We start from the raw sequence: 13,688 nt of genomic DNA on the forward strand, positions 1-13,688 counted from the left end.
TCGGATGCTGCCTGAACTGCTGTGCTCTTCCAGCACCATTGATCCAGAATCTGGTTTCCAGCATCTGCGGTCATTGTTTTTACCTAATTAAGCATGTGGACCTGACCACCGTGCCCTTTCTAGTTACATAAGTAGAAACAGCTTAACTTGACATTACAGTAGAAATCCAAAATTGCAACACTTATCGCTCTCGATCTGTTTGCACTTTACTGAAATTAAGTGTGTACAGTGCTTAAATTTCCAAACTATAATTAAATCCCCTGTTTTCCTTTGAAAAGGTATTTTATAACACTATTGAATAGCAGATTGTTTATGGTTTCAGAGATTTTAAAAATTGCATTTAGGAGAACCATACTAATATATCTAAAAACACATTACATCAGCATAGGAACTCAGACAGTCTTGTACCAGACAGTGAAACAGAAAAAGAAAAGTGTTAGCAGTGATGAAGAATTCGGTGGATGCTCCACATGAACATGATGTTATGGTTTCTGTTTGCAAATTAATTTCTTTTATAAAGTATTGTTTACAATGTTTGCAAACATAACAGACCAGCTAATACTATTTCTGATGTCGTTAATTATTGGTCAGGACATGAAGCAAATCCCCGATCATCTTTGAAAAATGCCTTGTGATCTTTTACTTCCAGATATGATTTGATCAACACTGTTAGCAATGGTAAATAAATTGTGGTGAATATAGTTGAAGATTATGCAAAAGCCCACAAGCCATATAATAAGCATTGAAAGAATAATGGCCATAATTCAGTGTCTTCCTTGACATTGTCACAATTCATCTGCAAGTTGTATCCTAGTCACAAACAATGTTGATTCAAAACAATTAAATGTCTTACAAGAATGTAATTACTTTAGTCTTTAAACAACAGATCATAAATACCAAGTTTAATTCAAAACTCTTCATTTGGTGAGCATTAATTTGTAATTTTTTCAATTATAATTTTTAAAAGTTAGGTGTTATAGAGTAGATGAAAGAAGCCTGACCAGAATTGAATGCAGAATTCCAAAAATGACCTAACCAACATCCTGTACAGTTGCAACATGACAACCAGTAATCAAAAAAGGAAGAGAAATTACCTGGAAAGTCTCACACAAGTTCACAGTATGCATTATTCAGAGAACCACTTTTTGGCTTACAAAACAATTCTGTCCATTATGAACAGAGCTGAAGAGGAATAATACAATTTATCCAAAACTTTTAAAAAATACTGAAGCCTGCATATTCAAATAATGATTTTTGTCTGAGTAAATACTGGCAAAAAGTTATGACATTCATTAAATTTCCATCTCCTGAATGATAAATAATAATTGAAGATAGGAGGTGATACAAGATGATGTAATTTGTACATTTTATTGCTTATTTTAGAATTTATATTCTGAACTAGTGGTATATGAGGAGGTCTAGTGATTAACCTGTAAGTATTTTTGGAACCATAATTTTTTTTTAAAATGAATATGAGGGAGATGATGGTGGAAATTGTTTGCATTGGAAGTGTTTTATAAGCAGACAGCATAAATATTGAAGAGCATTAGAATATTAAAGGCTTTGGGAGTGATAATTGACAGAAGTTTGCACACAGTATTGCAGATGTCAGAACTCTGAAATAAAAGCAGAAGATTGGGGGTAGATGTTCACAGGTAAAGGGGTAGCTGGAAAATGGGAAGACTTCAAAAATGAGATAATGAGAGTCCAGAGACAGTATATTCCTATTAGGGTAAAAGGAAACACTGGTAGGTGTAGGGAAAGCTGGATGACTAATCAGGTTGATGAGAAATTGAGGTATTGGTTAAGACAAAGAAGCAAGAATATATCTGGTATAGACAGTAGAGATCAAATGAATTCTTAGAAGTGTATAAAGGCAGTAGGAGTATACATAAGAGAGAAATCAGGAGGGCAAAAAGAGGACATGAGATAGCTTTGGCAAAGAGAGTTAAGGAGAATCCAAAGAGTTTTTATAAATACATTAAGGACAAAAGGGTAACCAGGGAGCAAATAGTGCCCCTCTAAGATCAGTAAGGCAGCCCATGTGTGGAGCTGCAGGAGATGGGGAGATACCAAACAATTATTTTGCATCAGTGTTTACCGTGGAGAAGGACGTGAAAGATATAGAATTTGGGGAAATAGATGGTGACATCTTGAAAAATGTACACATTACAAAGGAGGTGGTGCTGGATGTCCTGAAACGCATAAAAGTGGATAAATTCCCAGAGCCTGATCAGGTGGGAAGAATTCTGTGGGAAGCTAGAGAAATGATTGCTGGGCCCCTTGCTGAGATATTTGTATCATTGATAATCACAGGTGAGGTGCCAGAAGACTGGAGATTGGCTAATGTGGTGCCACTATTTAAGAAAGGTAGTAAGGAAAAGCCAAGGAATTATAGACCAGTGAGCCTGACATTGGTGGTGGGCAAGGTGCTGGAGGGAATCCTGAGGGACAGGATTTACATGTATTTGGAAAGGCAAGGACTGATTAGGTACACTTTCCTCATTCCTGAAGAAGGGCTTCTGCCCGAAACGTCGATTCTCCTGTTCCTTGGATGCTGCCTGACCTGCTGCGCTTTTCCAGCAACACATTTTCAGCACTGATTAGGTATAGTCAACATAGCTTTGTGTTTGGGAAATCAGGTCTCACAAACTTGGTTGAGTTTTTTGAAGAAGTAACAAAGAGGATTGATGAGGGCAGAGTGGTAGATGTGATCTACCACTCAGTGAGGCATTCGACAAGGTTCTTCATGGGAGTCTGGTTAGCAAGGTTAGATCTCATGGAATACAGGGAGAACTAGCCTTTTGGATACAGAACTGGTGAACAAAGGAGGTATAGTTAGTAAGTTTGCAGAGGATACTAAAATTGGAGGTGTGGTGGACACGGAAGAAGGTTACCTCAGAGTACAATGGGATCTTGATCAGATGGGCTAAGAGGCTGGGGAGTGGCAGATAGAGTTTAATTTAGATAAATGTGAGGTACTGTATTTTGGAAAAGCAAATCAGACCAGGACATATACACTTAATGGTAAGGTCCTGGGGAGTGTTGCTGAACATAGAAAACTTAAGAGTGCAGGAAGATAGGATAGTGAATAGGTGTTTGGTATGCTTTCCTTTATTGGTCAGAGCGTTGGGAGGTCATGTTGTGGCTGTACAGGACATTGGTTAGGCCACTTTTGGAATACTGCATGTAATTCTGGTTTCTGAAGGATATTGTGAAACTTGAAATGGTTCAGAAATGATTTAGAAGGATGTTGCCAGGGTTGGAGGATTTGAGCTATAGGGAGAGGATGAATAAGCTGGGGCTGTTTCCCCTGGAGCATCGGAGGTTGAGGGGTGATCTTATAGAGGTTTATAAAATCATGAAGGGCATGGATAGGATAAATAGACAAGGTTTATTCCCTGGGGTATGGGAGTCCAGAATTGGAGGGCATAGGTGAGACGGGATAGATGTAAAAGGGACCTAAGGGGCAACGCTTTCACACAGAAGATGCTAAGTGTATGGAATGAGCTGCCAAAGGATGTGGCGGAGGCTAGTGCAATTACCGCATTTAAAAGCCATCTGGATGGGTATATGGACCAAAGTGTTGGCAAATGGGACTAGATTAGTTTAGGATATCTGGTCAGCGTGGACGAGTTGACCGAAGGGTCTGTTTCCATGCTATACACCTCTATGATTCTATGTTGGAAACTCAGCAGGTTTGGCAGCATCTATGGAAAGTGAAACATGAAAGGCCGCAAACCTGAAATGTTAACTCTCTTTTGTCACTGATGCTGCCAGACTGCTCAGTGTCTCCAGAGAACTGCCCTGGACAGTTCAGAAGAGTAGACCAACACATATTAGAGTTACAAAAATAGTTTCACAGGTTTGAAAAAGCAGCTGCACCCCAATGTCTCTAAACTCTAAAGTCAAAATACTTTCAAAATAGAAAATAAAACCATGTTATCTTAGTACTTACCTATCCAGGAATATGTCTGGTAGGGGTGGGTAAGTTTGCATGTCAGGCACACGTTCATGAACTACTACCATGACAATCGATGTAAACCCAAAGACTATGAATACATAAACAGAACTCAGAGCTGTCTTCCAAAACTCAGGGTCAAGTCTTCGTGTTTGATATTTGAAGTATTTGCCATTCTGATATTGTTCAACCCTTAAGTCTCCACCAGAAACACTAGTGTCCCTGGAATGATCCACACCATTACACTGACAGTCTCTGCTTTGTGATGAATTACTAGCATGTGCAACAGTGCCAGAAAGGCATTCATCGCTGGCATAGCCCATCTCTATCAAAATGTCTTTGTGCTGCTTTTGTAGCTTCCGAATAGATAACATAAGCCTTTTAATATCACCCAACACTTTTAGTTCTAAAGGTGGGCAACGTAAATCATATTCAGTTAAAGTTAACAAGGCAATACCATCTAGTCTGTGCTTATTACAAAGAAGATCAACATATTCACTGAAGCCTTCATCCTTTAGCCACTTGGCCACGTGTTTGCTGGTCCAGCGCCTGATATTAAATTGGCTTCCCATCATATTTCAACTGCAAAATAAAAACACAGAAAAAGTCATATCACTGGGTGAAACTACATATTTTTGTTTTGGCACAATATCAGGTCCTGTATAAAACATTTTACTGTTGTACTGGAGAACATTTCTATGAATGAAGTATACTCACTTTATTTGGGCATTTCAATGCAAGATATTTCCTGCCCCAAAATTCTACACCACTCAAAGTCAGAAAACCCTATAACAAACCAAAAAAAAACTGTAGATACCATTCTTTGGATCAAGAAACAAGTAAATATAAAGGGTCTGTAAGTCAGTTTTTTCTTGTATGGATTTTGATGCAGGCTTCAAGCCCACCAATTCAGATGTTCCTCAAAGCAAAATCCAAACAGAAATTCATTAACATTCAGAAATGTTTTTAAACCAAGTCCAAAGTTTCATTGGAATTAGTGAAACCATTCCTATTACAGAAAAATACTAGATGGAGTTAACAATACACAACTGAGTTTCAATGAACATTTTACATAGAGCCATAGGATGATAGAGCTGTACAGCATGGAAACAGTCCCTCAGTCCAACGCATCCATGCTGACCAGATATCCTAAATTAATCTAGTCCCATTTGCCAGCATTTGGTCCTGATCCTTCTAAGCTCTTCCTATTCATATCTGGCAACTCATTCCGTACACGCACCAGCTGCCCCTTAGGTCCCTTTTAAATCTTTCCCGTCTCACCTTAAACCTATGCCCTCTACTTTTAGACTCCTCTAATCTTGGGCAAAGACCTGGCCATTCATCCTATCCATGCCCCTCATGATTTTATAAACCTCTAATAAGGTGTCACCCCTCAGTCTCTGACACTCCAGGCAAAATAGCCCTGGACTATTCTGCCTCTCCCAATAGCTCAAATCCTCCAACCCTGGCAACATCTTTGTAAATCTTTTCTGAACCCTTTCAAGTTTCAAAAAAAACCTTCCTATATTAGGGAGACCAGGATTCCAAAAAAGGCCGAACCAACCTTCCATCCCCGATACTCAATGCACTGACCAATCAAGGCAAATGTACGATGTTTACTGTGACTCCACTTTCAAGGAACTATGAACCTGCACCCCAAGGTTGAAATTTACTTTTGGACATAATCGTTTTTTGTTAGGAACATAATTGAGCTGAAAGTGGTTAACCATGCACAAAAATATCCCAAGAGACCAAATGATTAAGCTTGTCAAAGGTTAATGGTAAACTTCCACATCTGAGTACATTGCACAAGAGTGTCAACCTCTTGGATTGTTGTTTCTGCTCTTTGTGACTCACACTTTCAGCCCAACCCTGCATGATAAACAAGCCCTGGATACAAAATATACAAGAAGTATTTCAAATATTGTTACTAATGCTGAATAAGTGCCTTAAAATTTTCATTTCAATCTTGGTGTTATCCTGTCACCACAGGAGATGTAAAAGAGCATGAGAAGAGCTCATCAAACAGTTAAATGTGCTCCAGGACATTCAGGAGACAATTTAAAGCAGGGAAGGAAGCCAAATCAGTCACATCAAATTGCAACAAATATCCTTCCACAAGTAACAGAAGGTGCTGGGATCATCAATATAATACTATTAACAGGGTTAAAAATAATTCTTTACCTTTATGTGCGCTTTTAGGTTCAATACTACATTTGATTTATTCCACAGGCATCCAATATATCCAACTTGAGAGATAATTAAATCTCCACTTTTCAAAAACAGTGCAAAAGGTGTACATGCTGGAGTTTGGAATGGGGTGATCTCACGAAAGATAGAAGATTCTTAAGGGAGGCTTGACAGGGTCTTGACCTCACCAAACCATCATCTCCCAGACAGTGCACAACCTCATCATTTCAGGCGATCTCTCTCCCACAGCCTCCAACCTCATAGTGAGGGAACCCCACACCACCAGATTCTACCTCCTATCCAAACTTCACAAACCTGACTGCCCCAGCTGACTGATCATCTCGACCTGCTCCTGTCCCACCGAACTCATCTCCACATACCTTGATACAGTCCTATTCCAGGTCCAAGAACACCCCACCTACATTCAGGACAACATCCAAATCCTCCATCTCTTCCATTTTGATTCTCTGGCCCCCAATGCCTCACCTTCACCTTGGACATCCAGTCCCTATACACATTTATCTGCCATAACGAAGGCCTCCAAGCCTTCTGTTTCTTTCTTTCCTGTTGTCCCCACCAGTACCCTTCCAGTGACATTCTCATTCATGGGCTGAACGGGTCCTCACCATTGATAATTTCTTCTTTGAATCCTCCCACTTATTCCAGACCAAAGGGGTAGCCCATGGGCACATGCATGGGCCCCAGCTATGCCTGTCTCTTCAGGTACATGGAACAGTCCAACTTCCACAGCTACACCGGCACTATTCCCCACCTTTGCCTCTGCTACACTGATTATTGTATCAGCGCCACCTCATGCTCCCACGAGGAGTTTGAACAGCTCATAAACTTCACCAACACGTTCCACCCCAACCTTAAGTTCACCTGGACCACCTCAGACACCTCCCTCCCCTTTCCCAGACCTCTCCATCTCCAATAACGGTGACTGACTCAACACTGACATCTACTACAAACCCACTGACTCCCACAACTACCTCCTCCCATCCTACCTCCTGTAAAAACACTATTCCTCCTTCCCCCTGCCTCCGCCACATCTGCTCCCAGGAGGACCAATCCCATCACAGAACATACCAGATGGCCTCCTTCTTCAAAAACTGCACTTTTCCCTCCCATGTGGTCGATGATGCCCTCCAGCGCATCTTGTCCACTTCTCGCACCTCCACCCTCCGACCCCATCCCTCCAACTACAACAAAGGCAGAATCACCCTGGCCCTCACCTTCTATGCACCAACCTCAGGATACATCGCATCACCCTCCGCAGTTTCCGTTACCTACAAACAGCAGCCACCACCAGGGATATATTTCCCTCCCCACTCCTATCCGCATTCCGTAAAGACTATTCCCTCCTCGACTCTCTTGTCAGGTCCACACCCCCCAGCAGTTCACCCACCCCTCCCAGCACCTTCTTCTGCCATTGCAAGAATTGCAAAACCTGCACCCACACCTCCCTGCTTACGTCCGTCCAAAAGAAGCCTTTCACATCCGTCAGAGATTTACCTGCACTTCTGCACAAGTCATTTACTGTATCCGTTGCTCCCGAGGTGATCTCCTCTACACTGGGGAGACAGGATGCCTACTTGCACAACACTTCAAAGAACATCTCCGGGATACATGCATGAAACAACCCCACCACCCCGTGGTCAAGCATTAACTCCGTCTCCCACTCCCCCAAGGATATGCAGGTCCTGGGCCTCCTCCATCACCAAACCCTTACCACCTGACCCCTGGAGGAAGAACCCCTCATCTTTCACCTTGGCACCTTCCAACCACATGGGATCAATGTGGATTTCACTAGTTTCCTCATTTCCCCTCCACCCCACACCACCTTATCCCAGATCCAAACTTCCAACTCTGCGCCGCCCTCTTGACCTGTCCTACTTGTCCATCTCCCTTCCCACCTATCCACTCCTCCTGCTCCTCGGCTGCTGCCTGACCTGCTGTGCTTTTCCAGCACCACACTCTCGACTCAGATCTCCAGAATCTGCAATCCTCACTTCCTCCTAGTCGATTAGCAATGTGTCCATCTACCTCCGAAGCACTTTTTCTACATCATGGGGACTAGATAAATACAAATTATTGTTCCTAAGAATCATTAATTTAACCAACACAAACAGAATAAATTTCGCACAATTACAACAAACATGTTCAACACAACACAGCATAAGCTAATGCACTACAGCCCTAGTGGAATACAGAAAATATAGTGCTGTGGTAATATTTTTAGCTTATATAATCAGTAGTTAAATTGAACTAATTATCCTCTTCAAGTTTACGTTTTTACCTCCCAAATAATCAAATTGCCACATGAAAATATGTTAAATTCGTGCTGCAGTACATGGTCCCAACCTCTCTTGTCTCATGATTTACTGTTTCTGGGATCCAAGTAATGTAATCAGGACTTTTTAACCTGATTTTAGCAATGTACTCTGAACGTCCTTGAAGGTGAGGATAGTGTATTTGTAGCTATCATAATTATCAAACATAATCGGTCGGTCAACCTTGCCATGAGCACAGTCTAACTATTCTGCAGGAATCTAACTTTGACAAAATTCTTCTGAACTAATATTAATTGAAAATTCAACTGAAACTCAAAACCATAAGGCTCTCCTTCACAATAGTTGTTGTGATATGTAATCCATGGTTGATACCCTTTGGCAATAAAACAACATCCAACAAAGCAATAGATTTACAGTCACTGTGATTCTTAATCTTCCGTGACATATAATGTCTTCTTTTATAACAATAACCAAGTCTCAGGGAAGCAAGTATGTTGCCTTCCCCTTCATCTACTCAGAGTAGAGACATTCTGTGTAAACAAGCTACAGAATGTGTTGTGTATGTGCAAACCAGCTGTGTCACATCATTTTCAAATAGCATATTTGCAAGTTGATTTCATGGTACTACATCATGACAATATTACAGGGAGTCAAATGGTTGCCAATACAATTTACAGAAGAACTGCAGACTTGCAGCAGTGGTGAATTTCAGTCTAAAAGTAAAAAGAGACTTACATCCTCAATCTTAAATCTGCCCAGTGTACTTTCTGCTGGTTGCACAAGACAAGCAAACCAGCAGTCAGCAGCACAAGGGCAAGATAAAAGCAGCTTAATGTTTCAACATCTCAACAAAAATGTTCTACTGATTTGCAGATGATGATGCAAGCCTTTAATTTCATTGCTTGAATGGCCAATCAATAACAAATGACATGAATAAACTGCGAAGATGTTAAGGTACATGACAGAATTTTCACTGCAGGAAATTTACTTTCATTTTGAGAACCAATTTACATTATGTTCTCTATTAACAGTCAAGCAATTGCAAGCAGTAAGAGAATGACCTCTCCTCATGGCTTTAAATGTTCGAAGTGAGCTTATACAGCATTCACTACTTTGCTTTTGGAATGTACTCATCTCCTGTACAAAAAAGTTCTGTATTTCTTTCGAACATTTTGGCCTCAATAGTATTTACTCAGCAAGCACTTCATAAAGTGCAAGCAAAAGTGAGGACTGCAGATGCTGGAAACCAGAATTTAGATCAGAGTGGTGCTGGAAAAGCACAGCAGGTCAGGCAGCATCCGAGGAGCCGGAAAATCGACGTTTCAGGCAAAAGCCCTTCATCAGGAATGGATGAAGGGCTTTTGCCCGAAATGTCGATTTTCCTGCTCCTCGGATGCTGCCTGACCTTCTGTGCTTTTCCAGCACCACTCTGATCTAAATTTTATAAAGTGCAATCAGAAAAAACTGGGTATCGAGACAACAAGGATATATTATAAGGGGTGACCAAACACTTGGAACATGAGGGAACACAGAGAGGAGGAATAAGCAAATCCAAACATAAATCCTGAAGTGACTCCAGAGGTAACATCCCAGGGAAGGAAGAGACTTGTTGCTTGTGACAATGGTCTCACTTTACAAAGGTTATTTTTGACTTTTTTTTTGGAGAGAGGTTTGCAAGGTAGAGGTGCCAAAGAGTCTAGGTTTTAAGAGATCTTTGTATTTTTTTAAACAGTTTAACAATGGAAGTTCTCCCAGTTCAGGCTTTCTAGTTTTTTGTTTAGCTGCAGCAATTACAAGATGTGTGAGCCCAGGAGAGTTGCAAGCTTCAGTAAAGAATTACACTGACATTATCTGAAATCTTTCTGGATGTTGCTCCCTCCTGCATGTAAGAACCTGTGTTTCAATTTACTTTTTTGCCAAGGGGTGTGTTTATGGGATCGTGATTTGGAGATGCCGGTGTTGGACTAGGGTGTCCAAAGTTAAAAATCACAATACACCAGGTTATAGTCCAACAGGTTTAATTGGAAGCACTAGCTTTCAGAGTGCTGCTCCTTTATCAGGTGGTTGTTCAACATGGTGTTGTGTGATTTTTAACTATGTTTATGGGATGCTGTTGTATTGGAACAGTTAATTAGTAATAGTTACTGTATTGCAACAATTAATTTTTCCAATAGTTAAGTTACTCTAAATTCCATTTTCCTTTGTTTGTGTTTCAACTGTAGCGTTTAAACAAATTCTGTTTTGCTTAAAGTCGTGCGGTTTGACCAGCTGCATCACACCTGGAATACCCACTTCACACGTGCCTTTAAAATAAGAAAAAATTAGGGCTCGGCTACCTTCGTGAAATTTTTAAGGGGAGTCTGGTCTGATCCATAACATGCTTGAATAGGCAAAGTTGGAACAGAACTGCACTCGAAGAGCATGGAAGAAATCGCCAATATACAAGACTATAGTGGAGGTCATTGGAAGCTTTGATTCAGAACTTTGCAGTTTTGTAACAGGAACAATAAAACTGGTTGAAAAGTTTCATTTATGATTCATCTACCAACCCAATTGTTGCTCAAGTAAAAGCTCTTTTACTCCAGCTAGTGTCCCATGACTCAAAACCTACTTCTCCCAGAATAATTTTTGAGCTACATATTTAACTTTTTACTCTTACTTAACCTCGGCCAATTCATTCATGGCCCAAGTAGTAATTCAGAGATTGTTACTTTTAAGGTTCTGCTTTTTAATTTATCCCTAGCTGCTCAGACTCCCTCAGCAGAGCCTCTTGCTTAGTCTTACCTTGCTTGCACCCACATGGTTCACATCAACTGTAATGTTCCACTCCTTCTCCAAGGATCTCACCACCCTGAGATGTCCTTTACCTCGTCACAGGCAGGCACAAAGCCTTCTGGACTTGTGAGCTTGACCTTGAGAATTTTTTAAAACACCTCGTCACAGGCAGGCACAAAGCCTTCTGGACTTGTGAGCTCCGATGAAGAAGAAGCTAAAGTGACGATTGCCCTAACTATATCTGTTCCCTATTACTACATTCCTTTCTGCTCCCTCCATCTCAATGAATGGGGGTAGGCAGAGTGAGCTATGATCAGCTTACTCTTCCTTAGTGCAGTCCCTGCTCTTCCATACAAAAGCTGGAAGTAGTTTGAATTCTGCTGGACAATTGCAAAGGGTGAGTCTCTTCCATTGCTACCTTCTGCAACTCCATATCTTACTATCTCACCCTCATATCCATGAACTCAGATCAGATCTGAAATACCTAGCCCAAGGGGTAAAGTGCCTTCTTGAATGGAGTGTCCAGATAATTTGCTCCCTACCAGACGCATTGCAAAGTCTAAAGATTATTCAGGCTCGTTAATACTGAGTTGAAGTTCCTCAAGCTGCAGACTTACTGTTGATAAAATGGCTGTGGAATATACTCGTATTCATCAGTTTCCTTGCACTACAGCTGCAACAAATCACCTGTACTGGTATCTCTAGTTAGATAGCACTTAACTAATTTGATTTTAAGTTTAGAATACCACTTAACAGTTATTTGTAATCGTGTTTTGAGAAGTTCAGATTGAGGTTCTGGATGAAGGTTTGCTTGCTCAGCTGGAAGGTTCATTTTCAGATGTTTCGTCACCATACTAGGTAACAGTATCAGTGAGCCTCCAGATGAAGCACTGGTGGCATGGCCCGCTTTCTACTTATGTGTTTAGGTTTTCTTGGGTTGGTGATGTCATTTCCTGTGGTAATGTCATTTTCTGTTCTTTTTCTCAGGGGATGGTAAATGGAATCCAAGTCAATGCGTTTGTTGATAGGGTTCTGGTTGGAATGCCATGCTTCTAGGAATTCTCGTGCGTGTCTCTGTTTGGCTTGTCCTAGGATGGATGTGTTGTCCCAGTCGAAGTGGTGTCCTTCCTCATCTGTATGTAAGGATACTAGTGAGAGTGGACCATGTGGATAGGATAAGTAGACGAACTCTTTTCCTTGGGGCTGGGGAGTCCAGAAATTAGAGGACATAGGTTTAGAATGAGAGTGGAAAGATATAAAAGGGTCCTAAGGGGCAACTTTTTCACACAGAGGGTGGTATGTGCAAGAATGAGCTACCAGAGGAAGTGGTGGAGGCTGGTACAATTACAACATTTAAAAGGCATTTGGATGGGTATGTGAATAGGAAAGATTTGGAGGGATATGGGCCGGGTGCTGGCAGGTGGGACTAGATTGGGTTGGGATATCTGGTCAGCATGGACGGGTTGGACCGAAGGGTCCGTTTCCATGCTGCACATCTCTACGACTCTATGTCTTTTTGTGGCTAGTTTATGTTCATGTATCCTGGTGGTTAGTTTACTGCCTGTTTTGCACCAACATTAAGCAGGAAAAAGAAAGGAAACACACTCTATGCACAAGAAAGGGATGTGCTAGAAAGACAAAAAAAAAGAGAAAAACATTATCCTACCTGCAGACAAAGGACACTTGACAGTTATTTTAAGTCAAAGAGACTACATTGAGAAAGCGAACACACTACTTGCAGATACAAACTTAACAATAAGTGGCAACAGACCCGACCCCACAACTAGAGAACCGAATCACAGTCCTACTCAAAAAACTTCAGAAATCTGGAAAAATAAATACGACTGACTTCCAAAAAAATGAAACCAAATGGATCCAACACACTGTGCTTCTCTGGATTACCCAAGATTCACAAACTAGGAGCCCCCCTCAGAGCCATAGTCTCACTACCTGGAACACCAAATTATGGATTGGCCAAGGAGCTACACTACAGACTAAAACACTTGGTAGTAGACTCACGCCACTCCATCCACCCGACCCAAGAATTCCTGAAGGCCATCAAGGACACCAAGATAGAAGAGGATGAAATAATGGTCTCCTTTGACATAACAGCCCTGTTCACATCCATCAACATTAACCTGGCCAAGGAAACACTGTCTACACTATTAGAAGAACCAAAGACACATCCACCAAACGCCACCAACTTCATCAGCAAGGACAATGTCATCAAGCTCGTGGACCTATGTCTTACCACCCACTTCACCTTCAACAACAAAAGCTACAGACAAACCAATGGAACACACATGGGATCTCAGATATCAGATTTCATAGCAGAGGCAGTAATGCATAGACACGAACAGACAGCTCTGCCAACCATCCAACGCAAACTTTGAGTCCGCTATGTGGATGACACCTTTGTCATCACTAAACAAAACAAGTTAGAGGAAACCTTCAATAATACCCTTATT

General features: G+C 41.2%; 1 protein-coding gene across 2 annotated transcripts in view; it reads right to left on the minus strand.

Moving 5' to 3' along the window:
* Window positions 1-13,688, minus strand: part of samd8 (sterile alpha motif domain containing 8) — a 54,854-nt gene that overhangs the window by 20,223 nt on the left and 20,943 nt on the right. Inside the window, exons 2-3 of one of the 2 annotated variants that reach the window (XM_043678894.1) lie at window positions 4,679-4,747; window positions 3,959-4,543 (exon numbers count right to left, since the gene is read on the minus strand). In XM_043678894.1, the coding sequence (XP_043534829.1) occupies window positions 3,959-4,536 (578 nt within the window). In that variant the 5' untranslated portion in view covers window positions 4,537-4,543; window positions 4,679-4,747. The remainder of the gene's footprint in view (window positions 1-3,958; window positions 4,544-4,678; window positions 4,748-13,688) is intronic. The other variant, XM_043678893.1, reaches the window with a different exon arrangement.

This window comes from Chiloscyllium plagiosum, chromosome 38 (assembly GCF_004010195.1).
Source record: "Chiloscyllium plagiosum isolate BGI_BamShark_2017 chromosome 38, ASM401019v2, whole genome shotgun sequence".
In the NCBI taxonomy this organism is placed as follows: domain Eukaryota; kingdom Metazoa; phylum Chordata; class Chondrichthyes; order Orectolobiformes; family Hemiscylliidae; genus Chiloscyllium; species Chiloscyllium plagiosum.